We start from the raw sequence: 23,906 nt of genomic DNA, 5'->3' as shown, positions 1-23,906 counted from the left end.
GCTCTTAATTACAGTATATACACAGTATAATATGTTCTAATTCCTATGTATTTTTGGGCTTATTTAGGCTTTAACATAGAGAACTAATGACGAATTCAGTGATGTTGCTTAATACACATTGATAAAGTAGTGACTGCCCCTCTTTGTAAAGTTTTTTTTTCTTCTAAGAGTCATTTCACAAATGGGTGTGAGTTCTTTTTTAAAAATGATTCCTCGTGGACAGGAACCAGCCAAGCGGGTCTTTAGGTTCTCAAAGGTGCCACCAAAATAATGGATATAATGGGCATTTTGACAAATATATCTGATTTAAAAATTAGAGCTGAAGTTAAATAAATACCGGAGGAGGGTTGCCAATTACTTCTGTAATTCTGCCCAGAATCAACCCAAGACAATTGCTTCCAAAACAATCAGACAATGCACTGTCATACAAAATACTAAAATATTTCCCCAATATTGGAAGACACTTTATGCTGCTTTTTGTTCATTCTAATGAGTTTAAATTTACCACAATGTAATCTTTCTATTTTTTAAAGATATGAGACCACTTTAACTTTGGTACGTATTAGAACGGAGCAACGTGGACATTATACTGTTCACGTGTCTAATGAAGATGGTGCAGGGGAGCTAACGTTTGAACTCCATGTGAATGGTGAGAAGAGCTGAGAAGTAATATACAGAAATAACTAGTACACACAGACACTGTTTTCAATGAGTAGAGGTATTTCTTTCATGTTGCTAGTCCTCTCCAAAGCCTCTACATAAACATTGAAGTATTTTGGCTGGAAACGTAAATCACTTAGCAAACACTTTGAGCCAAAATCCTGTTTCACAGCTGTGTTGAAAATCCATATTAAAATGATGTAATAAATCACTTTGAAGTACTGACTTAATCATGTTGGTACTGCCTAAAATAAGGCCCGTGGACTTGGTTGATATTTTATGTACAGTAACACCATTTAACACAGAAAAATATGTGTACTGAGTCCTGTTAATATACAGTATCTGTATTTCCTTTTTTTCTTCATTTTTTTTGTCTCTGAATCTCTGAAAGTGTTATATTTTCCACCGCAGTGACCCCTCATATTGTGGACCTCTCTGACTACGTCCCAGTAGGAGGAGGACATGCAGTGGTCTGTAAGGCTGAAGGTGTGCCGACCCCAAGGATCCAATGGTACAGCTGCGACAACATCCACAAGTAAGCCAAAAGGAATCTCGGTGAAAAAGTCTTATTTTGGAAAATTGCTTAAACATCAGCATTCTAAACATTAAAATCCATATGTCGTCCATGGTTCCTGAACTAAGGGCTGAGCAGCAATGGTTAGTATTGCTGCCTTACAGCACTGGGTACCTGGGATCAGTTCCTGGAGTGCTGTTTGTGTGGAGTTTCAATGTTCTGCCCCTGTTCGCATTGATTTCCTCCAGGTGCCCTGGTTTTCTCCCAAAGTCCAAAAATATATCTCTAAGTTAATTAGCCCTGTCTGTAAAATTGTAAGTCTGTTAAACTGGCCCTGTTGTGAGTGTTGGTACCAGTGTGCACCCTGCACACAGGTATAGAAATTGGAGAGATGGATTCCTCAGCTCAAGATCAATACAATGTCAAGTATTTCATTGACTGTCCATTTCACTGACAGACTGGAGAGAACAGAACTTATCTTCAGAGCATCTTCAATGTGGTTTATGCTTAAAATCTCAGTTACTGTACATGACAAAGCAAAAACACTCAATTAAGACAATTGAATTACCTGGAATCAGCAGGTGTAAGAGCCATTGCTGTCATGCTCCTTGTTCTTGAAACTCTGTTTTAAATTATTTTATTATTGTTTTTATGATTTATTTTATTATAATTATAAATTATTTTGTATGCATGCACAAATAGAGCCTTTTAGTATAATTTTAGAATGTACTGTATGTGATTGAGCTGATTTCTGTGATCTACAGTAATGTTATGTAAACATTGGCAGTCCAAATGTTAAAAATAACTTATCCCAAACTGTAAGTTATTCTTGAGATTCTTGTAATGATCCAATATAGTGGAAATGCGGGGCAATTTGTGAGCACATGAGCTGCACAGACTTGGTTTTTGTTTCTCTATCCAGATCCTGTAAAAAATGTCAAGTCTCGTGTCATAATCAAAGGAGACAGTTATTTGGTATTTCAAGTTATGGAATGACAAAATTGAACCTAATGATTTAATAATGCTCTTTTCTCCTGGTAACAACCTTTATTATCAATATCAATTTGATGTGTTGCCATCAGAACTTAAAATATTATCACAAATTTCAATACAGTACTTTGTTGTACACAACACATACTGTCTATGCATTAAATTGACATTGATTAAAACATCATGTCAAACATTTCCCATTGACAAGCACACAGCCCCTTGTGGCTGCAAGCAGCTTGATATTTTCTGCTTGATATAAAAAAATTATCAGAGGTAAAACCCATGTCCTTTACCTCCATAGTAAAGTAGGAAGTAGGTTTTTTAACAACTGTTGTCTTTTATTACACTGAGACACCTTTTTGCTTGGATAAATTTTGTTACAATATAAAGTCAATTCAAGAAAATATGGAACATTAATTTTGTAATTTGTTGGTTGGTCTCTCCACCAGAGGGTAGTATTTTTACATTCTACATCTTAAAATTATTGGTAGGAACTCTATAAAAGTATGATAATACTACTACTGCCACTACTAAAAATAAAAGAAAATCACTGCTTATGAAACTATAATCAATAATAGGATACTATATAATTTAAATAATAATGACATTTTTGAAAAGCAGGTTTTAACATGGATGAAAACTGGGTTGAACTGGGTGCTTTATAATACTGTATTTGATATCTAATTATTAATTAACTGCCAGGTCTAATCTGATTCAAAACGATCTTTTGCCTTTATAAACAATTCATGGTTTATTATATTATAAAGAGCTACTGTAGTTAATGCAAAAAGAGGTCATTTTATAATGTGACAAAACACATTTGACAAATCAACAATTTTAAATAGTCAAAAATCTTTCCACATTAAAAAAGTGTTCCATTTGGTACATACTGTATAATGAGAATGTATTTTTTTACTGTCCACTGCAATGTAAAGAGCTTTGTGTATCAATATGGCAAGATCTACTGATGTTTAAAAGTTGCGCCATTCCAAGGTTTTGATCAAGAAGCAGCAATTTCCAGTTTGAAAGATGACTACATACTGTAAATACGTCATAAGAGAAATAACTCATTGCAAGAGATTTGGAAAAGGAATATTTGTTTTCTATATTATCATGGGTTTTGCACCTGTTGGTTGAAATCGAAGGTGCAATGATTGTGTCTTTTGAATTTCCCCAGATGCACCAACAGAAGTGATCTGTGGACACTTATCGCTACAGGCTCTGATAATGTCAGCATACAGACAAATGTGAGCTATAATGAAACCCGTGGTGTTTACCTGACCAAGAGCAGGATCGCCCTTCAGGACCTGCAGAAGATCATTTCTTTGCGCTGTGAGGCCAGGAGCGCAATGGGGCGGAAAACACGTGATGTCAAGTTGCTTTCTCATCTGCCTCATGGTGATTTTACTTTTGGCTTCCAGCATTGTCATTGAATTTTTTAAGAATAAAACCTGAGACTCCTCCCCACTTGGTCTTTAGAGATCCCATCACACTTTACGCAAGAGTAGGGGTGTTATCCCCAGCTGGTTAGAATGCCACTCTTGATTTGTACAATCTGGGTTTCCAAAAAATTTTAATCTGATTAGTGAAGCAGTTTTTGTTCTTCTTCACCTGTTCTGCTGTGCATTGGGACTACTGGTACATAATGATTGCTGCACATCACTGTAAAAGATCCCCCTTGGTTGGTTGCCAAGTGTAGAGGAATCTGCACACCTCCGTTTAGCCTGTATTAAGGCACCAATTTCATTGTATTTAAAACTGGTTTAACCCTCACTCAGTCCTTTAACTGTTCTCCTGTGCTAATCTTATTGTACCTTAGAACGACTGGCAGTAGAATGCCCTCAACGGGTCAAACTCATTTAGGCCAGTCCGCTGTATAACTGTCTTCTTATTTACCTGTGGACTGACAACAGCCGAGGCTAGAACTCTGTGAGATCTTCCCGTCTCCATGCTCCCAGACAACTCACTCCTAACCTTGCAGCCTTTCACCTTCCCCAACTAAATCACGTCTCCCTGTGAGACTAAGGATCTTTCACGCTCCCCCACCGTGAGAACCCACTTCTCACTGCCCCCTTCACAATGAGGAACTATCTTCCCATGAGCCAACCACCAGAGTCTCCCCTCACACTCGCACACACACCTGACAGTGGGGATCCAACTCCCCTAGGTCAACCAGGACTGTTGATTATTTAAACCCTTAAGTGGGTAGTGGGGTAGTGTGACTTCTCACTGTTAAGGCCTGCTCTCTAATAACCTCATGTGTATGTATTTTTCTGTGTGTGGAGTGTCTCACCACCCCCCTCTAGTGGCTAAACCCCTTATCTGGCACCTAGATCCAGCTACCCTGTTATAGTCACTCTAATGGGTACTGGTCTTCAGTTTTGAATTAAGTGGGTCTACTCCTAGTTATTATTATTTTACTGATAACCATATGTCTGGCTTGATAGTTAAAAACAAGAAAAAGTATAATAAATACCACACTGAAATCATTCTTCAGAGTTTATTAACTTCCACTCTTTTTAAATGCAGTCTTGTGCAGTTAGCAATACACCATCATGTTATACAATTCTATAACAACATTTGTAAAGCATTATAATTACTGCTTCAAAATAATCTATATATATATGTGAGTGTTTATAACATTTATCAAAGCTAATGTTATATCTTAGGTTAAGAGCTATGATTAGGATTAAGTTCAGGGTTAAGTGTAGTATTATAGTTAGCAGAAATTATAGTTTGATAACTTATATCTGTTATGGTGTTTAGAAGAGTGATAATAAAGGGTTATGAATGGCATTATAACATAGACACATAAAGTATTATGTAGGTCGTAGTGATCTCTACCTTCACTGATCACTGATATCGCATGTGCTGATATAGCACTTCATTAATAATTTTTTTATTCTCTTTTTCTTGCAGTGCTCTATTCCCAGGTGGCAGTTTTAGCTGCGGTCTTAGCTCTTGTGGTAATATTTATAATTTCCATCATTGTCCTGATAGCAGTGTGGAAAAAGGTGAGAACAACAAGCTAGGGCAACCTTTTTTGTCATGCTTTCCCTTTGGCACATTGTAATATTTTGACCATCGTTAAAAGTTGTAAAGCAGCTGTTGCTTCTTTCCGCATTAGAAACCTCGCTATGAAATTCGTTGGAAGGTGATTGAGTCAGTCAGCTCGGATGGCCATGAATACATCTATGTAGACCCAATGCACCTCCCTTATGACTCAGCCTGGGAGGTACCAAGAGACAGCCTTGTCTTAGGTAAGAAAAGAAAAGTAGTCCATACAAACCCTGATAAAACATTCTTTTATAATGCTGACAAGGGGGAGAAAGGGAACGAGACATGTATATTGAATTCAGTCTAACCAGTTATACATGTTAAAATATAATCTTAGGGAAATCTTAGAAATAAAAAATCACTTGTTTAAATAAAAAAAAACAGACTTTTCCAAAATTTTAAAATGTATACATTTTATGAGTGAATACAAGGAAAACATAAGGGGTTTGTGCCCCAGAATTCTATGGACATTCAAGCATCCTTTTGACAGATTAATTTTCCTTGTTTAACCACTAAAACTATATTATATGAAATGCACAGAGAATACCACAGTATTAGAGATAAACATAATCTAATATACCGTTAGTATTTCAATTTCTGTGATACTAATATTTTCCAAAATAATAACATAGGCTCAGTAGTACCAATGGAACCTGTAGAACAATTATTTAGAATCTTTTTTAAATTGTGACAAACGTATTGTAAAAGAAAGGTGTTTTTGAACTATAATAACACTTGTTATGATTTCTGTTTTATTCATAATAGTTTCCACAATGATCTGCTAGTGTGTTGTGGAAAGACTTTACTTCTATGTAAACAGAAATAAATTAGAGAATTCTAGAAAGTTCCTTCGTCCCCCAACATTGAAGCTGAGCAGTTTGAGCTGTACATGAAAAAAGTTTGTGAACTGTTTTAAAGGCTTTTAATGTCTACGTACATAACAAATTGATATGTATACATCTTTTCTTCTTTGTTGAAGTATTTTTCCGTTAAACTTTCTCTCCTGAGTAGATTTTCTCCTGTTGAGTGAAAACGTTCTATGTTTCAGGGCGTACATTGGGTTCTGGAGCATTTGGCAGGGTTGTAGAAGGAACAGCCTATGGCCTTGGTCATTCCCAATCCACCACTAAAGTGGCAGTAAAAATGCTGAAATGTATGTGACTGATGAGTACAAGTTTCTTGTTTTAATTAAGCTAAACACAATAGTACATTTTCTTAGCCCAAATATTATTATAAAGAATCATCTGTCTAACTCTGAGCTACAGTATAGAGCTGTATAGAGCTCTTATGGAGCTCTACAGATGCAGCCATTCAAAGTGCGCGTTACAGACACGTACCGCAGGTGACGTCGCTCAGTATGACGCAAGATGACGCGGGGCACCGCAGTACGTGATTGGTTGACCGACAGGGGCACTCGTGGTCCGTTGGTCTGTCGTAGAAAGACAGTAAACGTCTTTGCTGTGCCCGTTGTAGGTATTGAATTTTACCACTGAAGGGAAATCTTAGTAGCTGAGCATAAAAAGAATAGGAGCATACTGTAACGCGTGTGAAGGTCATAAACGATATTAATTTTGGAACATAAACATACAGTGTATAGCTGGTCTTGGTACTTTAAAGAAAAAAATACACACCAGTATTCCATTTCTCCCTAAACATTTTAAGCTTCGAAGTCTTTAACTAACGCGATACCGGAGTCAACAAGCATACTTTTAGAATTTGATTAAAAGGGAATATAATATGGAATCGCGTATCTAAAGAATTTAATAATGGTATTCGTGTGCTGCGACAGGGCTGTGTAGGGCTGTTTCGCCTGCCTGTTCATGTGAGCTGTCTTGTAGACGTGACTACCAGCTGACAGGTTGTGTTTTCGAATCCAGCTGGTGCTGGTCTTTTCTTTTAACAAACATTTCTTCGAAAAAATAGAATAGCGATATTATGGACAATCAATTGACTTTTATATTTCAAAATATCGCAACATGATCGATATTTGCGATATTTTGAACATATCTTCCCTTCTGACAGCGGTGCCTGCTTCTATTGTGTGTGTGTGTGCAACAGAGTAAATTTTTAATAGCGTTTTAAGCGAATAGGTAATTAGATTGCTCGTAAACCTAATCGCTTTTTCTACATAAACACAGCATGATTACTCTCTGAAAATGCTTTTCCTTTATTTTTAAAGTAGGCTCAGATTTCAACTATAGATCGTATTATTATAAACTTTCTTGGAAAAATGTATTTTATGTAAACCATGTTTGCTATTAATTCATTTAGGGCTAAAATACGTTCATTGTCTTCCAATCGAGTCGAGTTGACATTGGAAGCCTGCCACACCCGGACTGTTAAACCAACGCATTAGCACGTCAAAGCCCATTGAGGGTATTGAGCCAGTATTGGCTTTAGTATTCCCCCCCTCTCCCCTCAATTCAATTCAATTCAAGGTGTTTTATTTGCATGACAGATGGGTACAAGCAGTGTTGGGTATGTATATTGTAACGCTTACGGCAGACAGGCACTGTGTAACAGCCGGCGCACCAGAGCAGCGCACCGAGGGAGCGTCTGCATTTATAACTTGGTTTTTAAAATTAGTCAAGCAATATGAAGCATCTTCTTTTACTTTTGAGTCCCTTAAATACATTGAACACAGCTTTCTCACCACTTAAGATTGCTCTTGATACCATCCTTACACAAAGCAGAAGGGAGATTTTAGTGCCTGAGCATAAAAAGAATAGGAGCATACTGCAACGCGTGTGAAGTCCATAAACGATATTAATTTTGGAACTTAAACGTTCAGTATATGGCTGGTCTCGGTACTTTAAAGAAAACATACACACCAGTATTCCATTTCTCCCTAAACATTTTAAGCATCGAAGTCTTTAAGTAACGCGATACCGGAGTCAACAAGCATACTTTTAGAATTTGATTAAAAGGGAATATAATATGGAATCGCGTATCTCAAGAAATTAATATGCAATAACTGAGTCAAGGGACTCAGAGGATCCAAGGCTAGACTGAGTATAATAGGCTTCGGGCTTCTATTGTGACATCTACTGTAAATTACAGAAATGTTAAAAGTAAACAAAATAAAGTAACTAAAATGTGGTCTAAAATCACCCCTTTAGACACCCCTTTTACTTCACTGGTGTCAGATATGAAAGGCAATAGTCTCCCGTTCTGTCTGCTGTGTGTTGCAGCAGAGGGACTCCCTGCCGCTGAAAGGGGCAGAGTAACTTGCATGCCCTCTAGTACAGTTTACACATGCACGACTTTAAAAGCTAGCAAGACAGGTTTCGATTCACATTAGCTGGCGAGCCTTGTTAAAAAAACGAATGATAATGTAACATGCCACTGTTCATGAACAAAGTTATACTGAGATTTCCTAAGATACGCGATTAAAAAATAAATAAATAAAAATTTGAATCTCCCGCGGAACACATTCCATAAGAATCAGTGGTTTTACAGTATATATCGCCTTTAAAGGTGGCTTCTCAAAACGCTTTACGGGATAAAAACAACCAGAACAGCAGCAACAACAATATTGTATTTCGTTGCACTTTGAAAACCAAGTAATAACTTAACTATACAGTACGTGCAAACGTTTCGTATGTTGCTGTCGTGAATGTCTGCGTACCCATAAGTATCTTATTTGCCTTGAGTCTGTCTACAGTATCTCTGTCCCACTACCCCCATCTCTCCCTCAATTCAATTCAAGGTGTTTTATTTGCATGACAGATGGGTACAATTCTTGTTGGGAATGTATACTTTGATATTTACACCCGGCGCGGCACCGAGGGAGCGTCTGCATTTATAACTTGGTTTTTAAAATTAGTCAAGCAATATGAAGCATCTTCTTTTACTTTTGAGTCCCTTAAATACATTGAACACAGCTTTCTCACCACTTAAGATTGCTCTTGATACCATCCTTACACAAAGCAGAAGGGAGATTTTAGTGCCTGAGCATAAAAAGAATAGGAGCATACTGCAACGCGTGTGAAGTCCATAAACGATATTAATTTTGGAACTTAAACGTTCAGTATATGGCTGGTCTCGGTACTTTAAAGAAAACATACACACCAGTATTCCATTTCTCCCTAAACATTTTAAGCATCGAAGTCTTTAAGTAACGCGATACCGGAGTCAACAAGCATACTTTTAGAATTTGATTAAAAGGGAATATAATATGGAATCGCGTATCTCAAGAAATTAATATGCAATAACTGAGTCAAGGGACTCAGAGGATCCAAGGCTAGACTGAGTATAATAGGCTTCGGGCTTCTATTGTGACATCTACTGTAAATTACAGAAATGTTAAAAGTAAACAAAATAAAGTAACTAAAATGTGGTCTAAAATCACCCCTTTAGACACCCCTTTTACTTCACTGGTGTCAGATATGAAAGGCAATAGTCTCCCGTTCTGTCTGCTGTGTGTTGCAGCAGAGGGACTCCCTGCCGCTGAAAGGGGCAGAGTAACTTGCATGCCCTCTAGTACAGTTTACACATGCACGACTTTAAAAGCTAGCAAGACAGGTTTCGATTCACATTAGCTGGCGAGCCTTGTTAAAAAAACGAATGATAATGTAACATGCCACTGTTCATGAACAAAGTTATACTGAGATTTCCTAAGATACGCGATTAAAAAATAAATAAATAAAAATTTGAATCTCCTGCGGAGCACATTCCATAAGAATCAGTGGTTTTACAGTATATATCGCCTTTAAAGGTGGCTTCTCAAAACGCTTTACGGGATAAAAACAACCAGAACAGCAGCAACAACAATATTGTATTTCGTTGCACTTTGAAAACCAAGTAATAACTTAACTATACAGTACGTGCAAACGTTTCGTATGTTGCTGTCGTGAATGCCTGCGTACCCATAAGTATCTTATTTGCCTTGAGTCTGTCTACAGTATCTCTGTCCCACTACCCCCATCTCTCCCTCAATTCAATTCAAGGTGTTTTATTTGTTTGACAGATGGGTACAATTCTTGTTGGGAATGTATACTTTGATATTTACACCCGGCGCGGCACCGAGGGAGCGTCTGCATTTATAACTTGGTTTTTAAAATTAGTCACGCAATATGAAGCATCTTCTTTTACTTCTGAGTCCCTTAAATACATTGAACACAGCTTTCTCACCATCCTTACACAAAGCAGAAACTGTCCGATGACTCACAGTACAAGTGGAAAGATTACAGATTTTAATCGTCTTTAATTTTGTCTTTAATTTTGCCTGTGGAGTGTATCTTATTAAGCTCTAAATTGCATTTTGAGCGCGGTTTTTTACTTTTTTTTAATTGCATTTTGGGCGCGGACAGCACATACAAGGGTTAATGAACTGCGCCAAGAAATTTAAAATAGTATTCTTTAGGTGTGAGGGTAGGAGTGGACCGCAGCAGGCATAATCAGCAAACCAGGAAAACAAAGAACAGGACAGGTGAGATGTGTATCCAGAAAGCGAGTGATCAGAAAAAGGAAATGGAAAACGCAGAAAAAGAAAACGCTTTACAGGATAAAAACAATAACAACAGTAGTGGCTGGGCAAACGATTTTTTTTATCGAAATACAAATTGAGATACTGTACTGTATAATGATGTGCATGAACAAAGGTATACTGCAATTTTCCTTAGATACGCGATTAATGCTTCGTAGGAGGAGGCGGTCTTTTCCTCTTGTCTAACAGTTTGTCCACAAACAAAACATTCCTGTTAGACAAAAGGAATTGAAAAAAAACAATTTTGTCAATGAAAACCGGTGTGTGTGTCTCTCCCTGCTGGATGTTCCTCTCACAAACTGCTGAATGAATAAAATAATTTTATTGAAAATGCGTTTGCGATTGTCTGGTATTTAATCTGGTCCCTTTTAACTGTTTTTCGATCTACTGTATTGCTTTGAGATGCCACTTTTAAAGGCGATATGTAAAATAAAGTTTTTTTTATTATTGTTATAGAGAAACATGATCAGATTTTCCCTGGTTCAGAAAAAAGATCTAAAGTGCTACACATAACTTTCTTAATTCGATGTATTTAAAGCAGTGAACTACTGTAGGTGTCACATAACATTCAGAAATACAATCACGTATTTGACAAATAAAAACGATTATAATCTAATCCTTCCACGTTTGATCCCAAAATCCCAAGAAATATAAATCTTGACGGGTAGAAAGCTATGCTGAAAGTTTATTAAGATGCTTAGAAGACAAAGATACTGTATCAATTTATGTTGCATTAGCCTGATTATGATTAAAAAACACATATAATTAAACACGCGTTTGCGATTTAAATCAGAACACGATTTAAATCAATATCGATTCCATATTATATTAGCAGAAAAGCTTAAAACTACCACTTTTTCACACGCTATTTCACATGCTAGTTAAATACTTCGATGCTTAAAATCGTTAGGGAGAAATGGAATACCGGTGTGTATTTTTCCTTTAAAGTGCCGAATCCTGGAATCTGACTGGCTGACACCCCTCTGAAGTGGTTCCATAAAATCTGGTATACGGAAAAGAAAGCGTTGATAAATACAAGTGTCTTTTAATACACTCTTTGCTGTGCTCTTGAGGATCCTTGTGATATTTTAAGCTCTAGTTGAATGATAAGTGTCGCATTTTAAATCATTTTCGTAGTTAGAAATTATGAAACGCCCTGTTAAAAGCAAGGAAGTTTTTATGCCCGTTGAAGTAAAACAAAATGCCTGACAAAGTATGGCTTGGACAGATTCCAAGTGCTTGTACAAATGTGCTAAAGAAATTATACTTTGAGTATACAGCTTGTCTAAAGTCATCCATTATTAATACTATTAGTAATATCTTCAGTAAAGGCTTTGATGCATAAATATTTATGATAAAGGTAGGCTGTGTACTTTTGTCCAACTGAGCAATCTTGCTTTCATAAAATATACCAACATTTTAATGACTGATGATTAACATGCTGTAATACACAGTTCAAAATTAAAGGCTCAAATGCTGTACATGAGAGGTTAAGCTCCCCCTGGCGGTTTTACAAGGCGACGCCGGATAGTTAACCACGTGACACCACGTTAACTGCGTCATACCGCGTGATACTGTGACACGCCCACCGGGGTATGCCGCGAAATACCTCACGCATTTTGAATGGCTGCATCTGTATATGTCCGAAATACAAAGTGAATCTAAAATTCTAAAACTCTTTTTCTTCTTTAAAAAGACACACATTAGCTCTCTGAAATATAAATAAATATGTTGACTTTGATATGTACTTAATCATATCAACAGTAGATTTTTTTTACTTGTTTTTAAGTATGTATGGCGTTTTGTAAACCTGTATATGCTACAGTTATTTTCATTTTGCACTCTACAGCAACAGCAAGGAGAAGTGAGACTCAGGCGTTAATGTCGGAGCTGAAAATAATGAGTCATTTAGGCCCTCATCTTAATATTGTGAATCTGCTAGGAGCCTGCACAAAAAGAGGTATGAGTCCTGCTTTAAACAAAATACTTACAAAACCAAAAACAATACTTATGTGCTACTACTGTTATTACATCTGACGGCAAAGAATATATTGTATTTTGAGTAAAAACTAAATCTATAATTAAATCTACTAAATCTCTCTAAATACAGAAATTGCAGATGTTCTTGTCCTGCCCTTTTCTCCTGGTGTACTTGACAGTAATCCAGCATTACAGACAATGCTGTAGACGTCTGTTGGTTTGAAATACTACAACTGATATGCATTTACAATAACCCATCTTTCAAAACTTAAAAAAAAAAATTTGTTCAGCTTGGTATAAAGAATTTTGCTAAAATGATATATTTCAATTCCTACACTTTCTTTCAGAAGAATCAAGGTTAGGGCAAAAAGCTTTGAAATCTGGCCTGCAAAACACTTTCTTGTCAAGCCTTACAATGAACATGATTACATTTTTTTAAACTAAGGCATGTTTAATGTGCAGAAAATGAAGTTGAATATTCCACAATGATCCACATGAAGTGTTTTACTGTGATTCACAAAAACTGTATGGCCTCTGGATACAACAGTAACAGATTTTATTCTCCTTCCAGGTCCTATCTATCTAATTACAGAGTATTGCCGCTATGGAGACCTGGTAGACTACCTCCACAGAAATAAACACACCTTCCTGCAGTACTATGCAGATAAAACTAGGAGAGATGCTGAAATGTGTAGAAATAGCACAATCGAAAGTCAAGGAAAAAGGTAGGGATGCAGTCATTTTCAATTTAATGAACCATTTGCCTTTACCTGTAAAAGCTGAATTTTGTTTTTATTTTGTTGTTACCCTTTTACAGCAACACAAAGTTTTGGACACATTCCAGAAAGAATCTTAGATAACAATACACAGCCTGATAAGCATAATTAGATTCTCTAGGATTGCAATGCATTTTGTGGAGCTGCTGTCACTTACGCAACACTTTTGTCACTTATTACACACCCTGCACACGCAGGTATTCCAGAGAATAAAAATGTCATGCTGCTGTGTCCAACAGGGTAACCTAACTGAATGGAAAATTAAATGTTTTAACAGTTAATGCTATCAAAATAGCCTACAGGAAGAGACTACAGAAAAGATAATTAACACCTTTACCTCCTTTTTCAGCTACGTAACATTAACCAGTGAGAGTGATGGAGGATATATGGACATGAGCAAGGATGACTCTACAGAGTATGTACCTATGCAGGAACTGACAGACAACATCAAATATGCAGATATTGAACCATCTGTGTATGAAACACCTTACCAGCAAGACAATTACCAGACACAAGGTACATCCTATAAACATAAGTGTTTGTTGTTTTGTTTAAAACCGCTGTCCCTGTATATATATAGTTGTTTTTTTTCCTTTCGTGTTATTTTTTTTTAAACAAAAATAATAAAAGAACATTATACATCTAGACTTATGTAAAGATATTGGGATTTACAGAGTTCATTGGAATTCTGCCATTCCCTAATGTACAATTTGGTGCAAAAATGATTCCGAAACTAAACGTAGTATTCTGGATTCAGCTGGTAAATTGTTTTAATAATAAAACATTTTAGATGTTCTTAACAAATTGAATAACCATTATGCAGTCAATAACTAAAGGTACTGTAATCAACATGCTCTAAAGCATTATTTTTGTTAGACATAAACTCACCACCCTTTGTAATAAAGAAAAAATGTTGTGTTTTTGTTGAAAAAGTAAAAATATATTTGCTTGTATTGAGAAAATTTGTGTAACTGTATTGTTATTTGCAATTATGTTACAATGGCTTGGATATTAAACACAGATGAAAGAGGAGCAGCTTAGGAAAAGCATTTTAAAACACTTAAAAACACATCTAAACTTTCACTGTACATTGATGCTCAAATGCCGTGTAATATTTAAAATCTATGTAAAAAAATGAAAACCTTTTTGTATGTGTTCTTGGGTGTCCATCATGCAAGAGGACAGATTGCAGAGAGGAGTTGTATGACCTAAACACAACATTTGTGCAATACAGATGCCTTGATTGATTATGCTTTCTGTGTGCTACTCAAGGTCAAGAGAGGAATGACAGTGCTCCAGTGATCAATGAGTCACCTATTCTGAGCTATACAGACCTGGTGGGGTTCAGTTATCAGGTGGCTAAAGGAATGGACTTCCTGGCATCTAAAAACGTAGGTGTGAACACAAAGCACTGAAACCACTGAACCCGACAGTTTTCTATAATTATTTTTCTCATCACTTGGTCAGTCTTTTCCCAGACTGCTGGTTTTCTCTAAATCATCACAAATTTTCCTTGAAGCTTTTTAAAATTAAATTAGAATAAATAAATACCTGCATACAAAGAATACATAAATAATTCTATCTTTTAGATCAAGATTAATTCAAGATATAATAATGCACTAAAATTATTTTAGTTAATTTTTTTAACAGCTACCCAAGGCTAGGTCAAAAAGATAGATTGTAATAATTATTTTTAATTGCATCCGGTTTTAAACTGAATCGACTGACGTGGTCTTCTTTTTTATCTTCTATTAACAAAAAACAGTGTGTTCATCGCGACTTGGCAGCAAGGAACGTCTTGATTTGTGAGGGGAAACTGGTGAAAATCTGTGATTTTGGATTGGCACGAGACATTATGCACGACTCCAACTACATCTCTAAAGGCAGTGTGAGTGCATGTTGAACAGATCACCAGCACTTAGTAATAATTGTCTGTAGCTATTGCATGTCTAAGAGTTCCTACTGAATTTGAAACAAATGGCAGGAGAAGTTCAGTTCCAACAAACATTTTAAACAATCAGAATGTAACATTCATAAACAGACATGTACAATTATACAGAAAAGAATGATATTAATAAATCATACTTTATTATATATACTATATATATACACCATACTTTATTTATATACTTCACACACCTGAAGAAGGCTCCATGGCCGAAACATTGTTTTCTTTCTTCTCTTTCCAGCATGGAATAAACCCATTACTTGATATTAATAAATATCTACAAAACAAATACAGCAGACAATAAATTATCCATTTGGTGATAAGTTCAGATGTGACGTACTGTACTTGAGAAAACGTTTAAGTATATGTTCCAATATAAAAACAAAACAAAGAAAGCACTTGTAATTGAAGTGTACAGATGTGGCTTATGGGCTGGCATTTGGCCATTATTGTACTGAGATTTTTATAAGCACTCCGTCCATGTGAGTTTGAACCACATCATGTCAGATTCTGTTTGGCTAATAAGAGTATTCAAACACAGTTTGTATTGACTCTGAGGTTTTCGGAAAGCCATAATTTGTACTAAAGAAAACCATCCAAACCCTGGTCCAGCATGACTACAATGTCTGCAGTCGAAGTAAACAAAGACAAAAAAAACACTTAGCAGAATAATAATAATAATAATAATTGCTTACACTTATATAGCGCTTTTTCTGGACACTCCACTCAAAGCGCTTTACAGGTAATGGGGACTCCCCTCCACCACCACCAATGTGCAGCATCCACCTGGATGATGCGACGGCAGCCATAGTGCGCCAGAACGCTCAACACACCAGCTCTCAGTGGGGAGGAGAGCAGAGTAATGAAGCCAATTCAGAGATGGAGATTATTAGGAGGCCATGATTGATAAGGGCCAATGGGAAACTTAGCCAGGATGCCGGGGTTACACCAGAACTAAATTATTCTATTACTTTTCTGTAAAACAAAATGATACAGGACTTGTATGATAATTAAAATATCATTTTTACATGAAAATATTCTTTCTATATTAGGATGATTGGTAATATTTTGTGATTCATGTATAGGACTTTGCAAAGCATTCACCACCTTCAAATAATGTCCTATTTTATTTGAATTACAAATGATATGTGCAAATTTTTAAAGTGAAAAAGTCAAATCTCAGTGATACCACCCACAACGTTAACAGTTTCATGATCAGACCACTGTTTGGCACTTCTTATTCCAGAGTTGCAATAACAGAAATGAATGTGAAAGGTAAATCAGAACACTTTCATAAGTGTAACTCCATTTTTAAACCCTAGACTTTCCTGCCTTTAAAATGGATGGCACCAGAGAGCATTTTTCACAATCTCTACACCACACTGAGCGATGTCTGGTCTTATGGAATATTACTGTGGGAAATCTTCACTCTGGGCAAGTACTCGCATGAATATTGGCTACACATACAAATATATTTTCCATTTAAAATATCAGACTGTGATGTAACAAAACGTTTTTTTTACATTAAAATTACAGTTTTACTGTACTCTTAGTTACTGAAAACCCCTTTATTTTATTTTTTATTAGGTTTTACCAGTTTCAGACTGCATGGTTTTGAGATACTGTTCCCTTTGAATCTTGAAAGCTGGTACTGCTTGGATTTTACATTGTAGACATCATGACAACCAGACTGCTGCACATTTGTAATGGACAGCATTGCCCCCCATAAACTATAGGAAAGAACTAAATACCTGAAATGTTTAGGCTTTATTGGAGATATTATGGAAGCCCGTTTCCGCCAGGGAGTAAAAAAACAACGTGCTATGGTATTTCGCAATTGCGACATTGTATCTCAGAATCACGAGATTAATTGTGATTTAAAATCTCAGAATTCCGACTTTATTTCTCGTAATTACGAGTTTATATCTTGCAATTGTGACTTAACATCTCAGAATTACGACTGCATATCTCGCAATTGGATCTTTTTTATCTCAGAATTACGACTTTTTATCTCGCATTTGCGACTTAAAATAGCCCACATTTCTTGTCATTTTGTTGTTGTAATGGATTTGGGTTTGAGGGCTTGTGCCCTCACCGCTCCCACCCTAGTATGTCCCTCACTGCATGTGCTCGAACCCAGGTCTTGCCAGCTGAGCTAAAGAAGACCTTCTTTAGCCCCGGCGGCCAGCATCCCTGTTATGCGCAGGGGAGGGCGGTGCCGTCACCACACTGCAACCAGATCATATAACCTGTATGTCGGCCGTTCCGTTACACTATATTCAGAAATCGTACAGGATCTATAGGCCTGAAGACTTGCCTTGTTAAGCGCCCTGATAAAAATCAAATGAATCACACTAATTTTTATGGAATCCCATTTCCGACAGGGAGGTTTCCATAGTACCCGGATAGAATAGTGGATGGTGGGCTTTTTTAAAAGTTTTTAGACACAAGAAGGCATACTGTAACAGCACGGTGGGCTTCTTTTGCCAGATGAGCAACCTGGCCTGGCTACGTTCATTGCTGGCACCAGAAGTGACGTCAAAATTGTGAGATGTGAAGTTGCAATTGCGAGATATAAAGTCGTAAATACGAGAAATTATACCGTAATTCTGAGATTTTTAAGTCGCAATTGTGAGATATAAAGTCGTAATTCTGAGATTTTAAGTCGCAATTGTGAGAAATAAAGTTGGAATTCTGAGATTTTAAGTGCAATTGCGAGACAGAAATGTAATTCTGAGATACAATGTTGCGTTTTTTTACTCCCTGGCGGAAACGGGCTTCCATTAGATATTCCTTGTGTGGCTATATAGATTTATGCAACTAATGGTTATGGAAATGTTTACCTTGATGTTATGTATTCTCATGTGAATTGTTTTTCTCTAAGTATGACAAATGTATCTGTGAGTTAAATGCTGAAACATTTACAATACTGCTATTTTATGCCTACATATAAGTCATGAAATCTGAAATAAATCAAAAATGTCTTATGGCTTACATTCTACATATTAACAGATTCTCTTGCTTCCTGCTATTCTTTATTTAGTTTTAATAGTTTTACTTTTGTAAAAATCCTTAAAATATTTTATGTGTTATAAATAGGTACAACAAACTTTGAATTTAAAGAAAAAAGTCATTGTATTTAAGTTAGTCAGATCATAAATAGCAACTAGAAGATTTAATTTCTTCCAGAAGAAGAAAATTGTCCTATTTTATACAGTCTTAAAGATGTGAATCTAATTAGACCACCCAATGATAATTGATTTATTAGTTTAAGATTTCAAATTACCACTTAGAATGTTCATGCTTTTGGAAAAGAGTCCTATGCTTTGATTGTCCTGTGGTGTGGCTACATCACAGAAGGAAACATATAGCTGTAAGGTATTCTTATTTTTGCTTATGTTGGATCTATAAATTATATCTTGATCTCTTAATAGAACAATTTTAATTCTGTGTCTTGTCATTAAAGCTGTTATTTTAGACTCACAAGAGACACTTCCCAGTCTGAATTAACTCTTGCTTACAGTATATGTGAACTTAATAATAATTTGGACTTCAAGCATCTGATTTTCAATTGCCTATCTACTTGCATTACAATGGAGTGTGAAGTTTGTCCTGAAGAAAAATTATAACTCAACCCTCATAATATTCACAGAGTTTTATTTTTTTCCGTCATGATAAACAATGATTACCGATCCTCATTAAACCTGTGTAGAGAAGTGGTAAAGTGTGGCTATATTTTTACTTCATGGCTCTTAATTTTTATGTAAGGTTGTGCATTCTGTCTCTTCCAGACTTCCCTTTATCGGTATGAATCATACATTATTTTTTGTCTTTTCCTACACTCTTGAATGTTTTTGTCTGCTCCATAAAATCATTGAGCAGTAATATAGTTACTTTAATTTGCTTTCTGGTTAATAAGAAGCAAAAAGTAACTTGGAGACCGATCTTGATCTGAAAGGCATCATAAAATGAAAAAATGCTTCCACTACCATGTCTCGATCATAATTGTCATAAGCATGTGTATTGATAGGTTAAATTGGAAATATACTATTTTTGTACCGTTTAGTCACTCACCAGTTCAACACACGTCTGATTTTTCCGATGTGGAAGGGTGACATTCCTTAAAGTTGTAGACCTGAGATTTACAAACTAAATGGAAGTGTGATATATTGTAAGGAAAATAAATGGTTCAGGGAAGAAAGACTTGATGATTTTTCTTATATATGTTTCACTAAAAAATTCAATATATTTTGTACTTAGTCACAATGTGAAAACTTTCCAAATTTTTCTTCCTTTTTTAATTTCTTAGCATTTGAAATGTCAGCCAGTCTGAGTTTCATGGTTCCACTTTCTTTCTGTTTTCTTTCCCCTTTTTGGAGGAGACATTTTGTCTTTATCTCTGCCTCTACAAAGAACTATTTGTTATTTGAATGCACAGCAACATGTGGAGTCATAGTCTGCCAGATTTCCACTCACCTGCAAAAAACTGATCCTCAAATTTATGTATTTGTATTTTGTGGGAAAACATGCTTATCTCTTGCTTTTAAGTTGTAATACCTGCCCCAGAATAACTTTAATATTTTTTAGCACGACAAAATAAAAGTTTTAAAATTCTAGATTGCATTCAGTATCAAAATACATTATTTTCACTTGACATGACTTACTCATATTAAATGCTTTAATTACTTAGCCATTACTTAGAATTAAAAAAGGTATCTAACAATGTATGCTTTTCCCATTCAGACAATGAAAGATTTTCAAAGATCATTTGCCTTGTCTGTTGTACCTTATTGGATGTTTTTGCTGTCTGACTCTAGGAGGAACCCCCTATCCTGATCTCCCCATGAGTGAACTCTTTTACAGCGCCCTCAAACGAGGCTACAGAATGTCCAAACCTACTCATGCATCTGAAGAAGTGTGAGTCTTTCAGTTACTGTATGTCAGTGGTTGATTTGTTCTCTTATTTTTGCCTTGTGCTTTGCTCATTTTTATTACTATATGGGAAGGGGTCTGATGGGGTCTTTTTGGTTTATTATTTCTTCCAGTTACGAAATTATGAAAAAATGCTGGGAGGAAAAATATGAAAAAAGACCAGAGTTCTCGTATTTGGTTCACGCCATGGGGAACATGCTAAGCGACAGCTACAAGAAGGTAGTTAGACTACTTTTGCTTACTACTGTACTTTTTTCACAGTCGTTCTTTTGCCTTTCCATGCAGTCATTGTCTAATTTATTATTTTATATCCCCGCAGAGGTATAACCAGGTGAATGAGAGCTTCTTCAAGAGTGATCACCCTGCTGTTGCGCACACAAAGCCGAGAATGCCAGGCAGCCAGGTGTCGCCTATCACCTTGCCTGCGGGGACAAGGCAAGACGCTGAAGGCGAGGAAGCCCTGGCCTCTGACAATGAGTACATCATCCCCATCCCGGACCCCAAACCAGAAGAGGCATGTGAAGAAAGCAATGACACAGAGGCAGAAAATCCCACAAGGTAACATGTTGCCTTCCAGCATTCATTGCAACTGAAATTAAAGAAAGAAATTGCAGTGTGCAATTTTTGTGGCATTTGATCTCTTAAATATAAAACACAACTAGCAAAATTGTGTTATGACATGCTAAACACTGTAAATACAGTGCATGGCAAACATAGAGCAGCGTATGGCAGAATGTTTGCATAATGGAAACAGTTTTGCCATATTCATTAATAGGTTTCTTTTGTACAGTAAAGCGTGTGCTAATACATATGTCTCTATTACACCAATGAACATAGTTTGGGGATGATGAGACAACTACAGGAAACAGGCTTTTAATCTTCCAAAAATATGACTAAAAGGGAAATCATGTATTGCCCACTATTGCAAAACCAAATGAAATGTTAAAACCAATCCTTATTTAAAAACATATTTAATTACAATGTGTTTATATATTATTATGTCTATTAAATTATATTGTATTTAATCTAATTTATTGTATTTAACGCTTTCAGCTAACTGGTTGACCGAGACCAGTTGTTATTTTAGTTCCTGATATTTACTTTTAATGAAATTAAATTTAAATGAATTTTTTTTAAAAAATGTTGAAAAGTTAAAGACATGGCTTGTATTCATTTTATAAGTATAAATTCTGCCCTTAAATAGTTAGAATGTGGACTTTAAATAAACATTTTCATTTTATTTGTATGACTTAAGTCAGACATTTATTGTGAAGCAGTTACAGGAGGTGCAGAAGTGTGAATTCTGAACATTCATTGGTAGGGCAGGTCTCATTGCAAATTGTGGAAAAAAACATTTAGGCAATTTAAAAATAAAGAATATACATTTGGGAGCAGAATGTCCATAATTACGGCACTTCTCATAACATTATTTCGAGAACATTCTCTAAATTTTCTGGGTAAAAACAATGAGACATTTACAATGAAAGGAATGATAAAGCTAAATTAACCAAGCTAGATTTTTAACAAGAAGCGACTTGATCAAGATATTTTTCATACAGATTATTTAGTTCAAACAAGTGTGATAGCTGAAACAGTGCAACCTAATGCAGAAGGAGATTTTCAATTAGATATATTTGGAATTATTTTCCTATTATTTGACTCACGTGAAATCTCAGTAGCCAGAAGACCTCAATCTTACTTTATGCTTATGCTTGTTTCATTGCTTACAGTAAATGTCTTTTTTTGTTGATAGCACTGAAAACCTTAAAGAGGTCAGTCCAGCTTCTGGTTCCTTAGAAACATCCATCACAGATCCAGAAGAAATGGGCTCCAGTTCATCTCCAGAGGAGGAAAAAACAGAGCCAGAAGTAGAGGAAAGTTTCCTGTAACCGACCCAAAGGTCCTCCAGCAACCTGCATATACTCACTCTCTGGTTTAAGAGTGAATATGGACCTACAGCCAATGTCTGGATACAGCTGGCGTAAATCAAAATGCTTTCAACAAAATGCTTTAAAACAAATTGCTTAGCAGATATGTGCAGGCATCAGTAACATCTAAGCAATCATTTCAAGGACACTGTTTAGATGCAATATAGTATGAGAATTGTATTGTTGACGAATTTATTGACAATAATCACTGCTCCACAGCTGGAGCTCCATATAAAAATACAGTTTTAGTATACAAAGTTATCTGAAATTATCTGAAACAGTGGATTTATTGAAATGTATGTAATATCTACTGAGATCTTTGTAATCATAAAATATCTGATAAAACAACAACATTAAGCAAAACAACCCTTGATATTTTAAAGCATGATTTTCCTTCAGTTGTATCTCTCACAGCTTCAGGTGTTGAGTAGTATATAAGGCTGTGTAGTTCTAATCACTTTTAACACCCAATCCATGAAAACTAAATGCAATCCATATACCAAATAGTATTATAGTATTATATTTTCAGTAGTATTATACCAAATGTTACAAATAACACAGGAAAAATGTAAAACAAACACCTTATCTTTTTTATAATTCAGAAAACATTACGATGTTGATACAATTCTCAAGAGGATCTAGGACAAATATATACAATTATGGTACGAGTCTTTGTTTTAGAATTTTCTCTGTGATTACAGTTAACTTGTATTCATTTCTAAGATATTTACATCATCCAAATTCTAAAAGCAATTTTCTTTAGGTACTGGTAATGTTATGCCGCTTTAATTAAATGCTATATAAGGAGTGTAGTGAGAAAGTTATGTCTGACTCAATGCTTCATACATACTATATAGGTTTGCTTTGAAATTCAAAGTTTATAAGTCTTACATTATTTCAACCTTTCATTTATTAAGGTCAACAATCAATCTATTCTTTTAAAAGGTTCACATACTGTTCACATGCATGAACTTTAAGTTTTGCTGAAAGTTAAACAGTGGTTTAATTTCCCGGTTTAATTGAAAATATTCTGATAAGATGTCAGTAACACCCAAATTGTTAAATTATAGTACAATTAAGATTTACTGAAACTGAAAATGTACTCTTCCTGCGTAGCTGTATCACTGCCCAATATTAATATAAATAGAGTGTAAACTTTAAAGTATGGTATCAGTTTTATATGTGTAAATATTTACTTTTTATTTTATGTATAAAGGGAATCATTTTTAATTACCATGTTATATGAACAATCCATCAATTTCTAGAATCTTTAGAATGTGTAAGCTATATAAAAGTACATCAACCCCAACATGAAGCAATTAGCAATTATAGACTGTATCCAAGACTCATATTGCACAAAGAAGAAAAGATGAACGTGATTTTTGTAGCAGATTTGTACTGTAATAAATGCACTTCTAGAAGAGCAAATAGCCTCATTGTAAATTATAAATTTAAATATATTTCTGCTGGTTTTGATATATAAGACCGAGTTTTTTTTTTCCAGGTGTTAAAATGAATGTTTACAAAAATGTTTGTAAAAGTTCAGTTAAAAAGGGAAATATAAAGGTACTTAAAGATGAAGGAATTCGTAACAGGTTTTTGCTTAAACGTTACCCTTATATTGTTGTGTATA

General features: G+C 35.5%; 1 protein-coding gene across 1 annotated transcript in view; it reads left to right on the top strand.

Annotated features, from left to right (window-relative positions):
• The window catches only part of pdgfrb (platelet-derived growth factor receptor, beta polypeptide), a 44,672-nt gene extending 20,971 nt beyond the window's left edge, over nucleotides 1–23,701 (top strand). The window contains exons 8-23 of the mRNA XM_088933152.1: nucleotides 534–649; nucleotides 1,072–1,195; nucleotides 3,342–3,562; nucleotides 5,084–5,178; nucleotides 5,292–5,424; nucleotides 6,270–6,374; nucleotides 12,559–12,669; nucleotides 13,261–13,414; nucleotides 13,815–13,981; nucleotides 14,738–14,856; nucleotides 15,231–15,353; nucleotides 16,736–16,847; nucleotides 20,231–20,330; nucleotides 20,459–20,564; nucleotides 20,665–20,903; nucleotides 22,099–23,701. Coding sequence (XP_088789278.1) covers nucleotides 534–649; nucleotides 1,072–1,195; nucleotides 3,342–3,562; nucleotides 5,084–5,178; nucleotides 5,292–5,424; nucleotides 6,270–6,374; nucleotides 12,559–12,669; nucleotides 13,261–13,414; nucleotides 13,815–13,981; nucleotides 14,738–14,856; nucleotides 15,231–15,353; nucleotides 16,736–16,847; nucleotides 20,231–20,330; nucleotides 20,459–20,564; nucleotides 20,665–20,903; nucleotides 22,099–22,234 — 2,161 coding nt within the window. The 3' untranslated portion in view covers nucleotides 22,235–23,701. The remainder of the gene's footprint in view (nucleotides 1–533; nucleotides 650–1,071; nucleotides 1,196–3,341; nucleotides 3,563–5,083; nucleotides 5,179–5,291; nucleotides 5,425–6,269; nucleotides 6,375–12,558; nucleotides 12,670–13,260; nucleotides 13,415–13,814; nucleotides 13,982–14,737; nucleotides 14,857–15,230; nucleotides 15,354–16,735; nucleotides 16,848–20,230; nucleotides 20,331–20,458; nucleotides 20,565–20,664; nucleotides 20,904–22,098) is intronic.
• Nucleotides 23,702–23,906: the final 205 nt, after the last annotated feature.

This window comes from Atractosteus spatula, chromosome 14 (genome assembly GCF_055471065.1).
Source record: "Atractosteus spatula isolate fAtrSpa1 chromosome 14, fAtrSpa1.hap1, whole genome shotgun sequence".
NCBI lineage: Eukaryota > Metazoa > Chordata > Actinopteri > Semionotiformes > Lepisosteidae > Atractosteus > Atractosteus spatula.
Note: the sequence above shows the minus strand (reverse complement) of the source record. Positions and strands in the feature narration are given on the sequence as shown.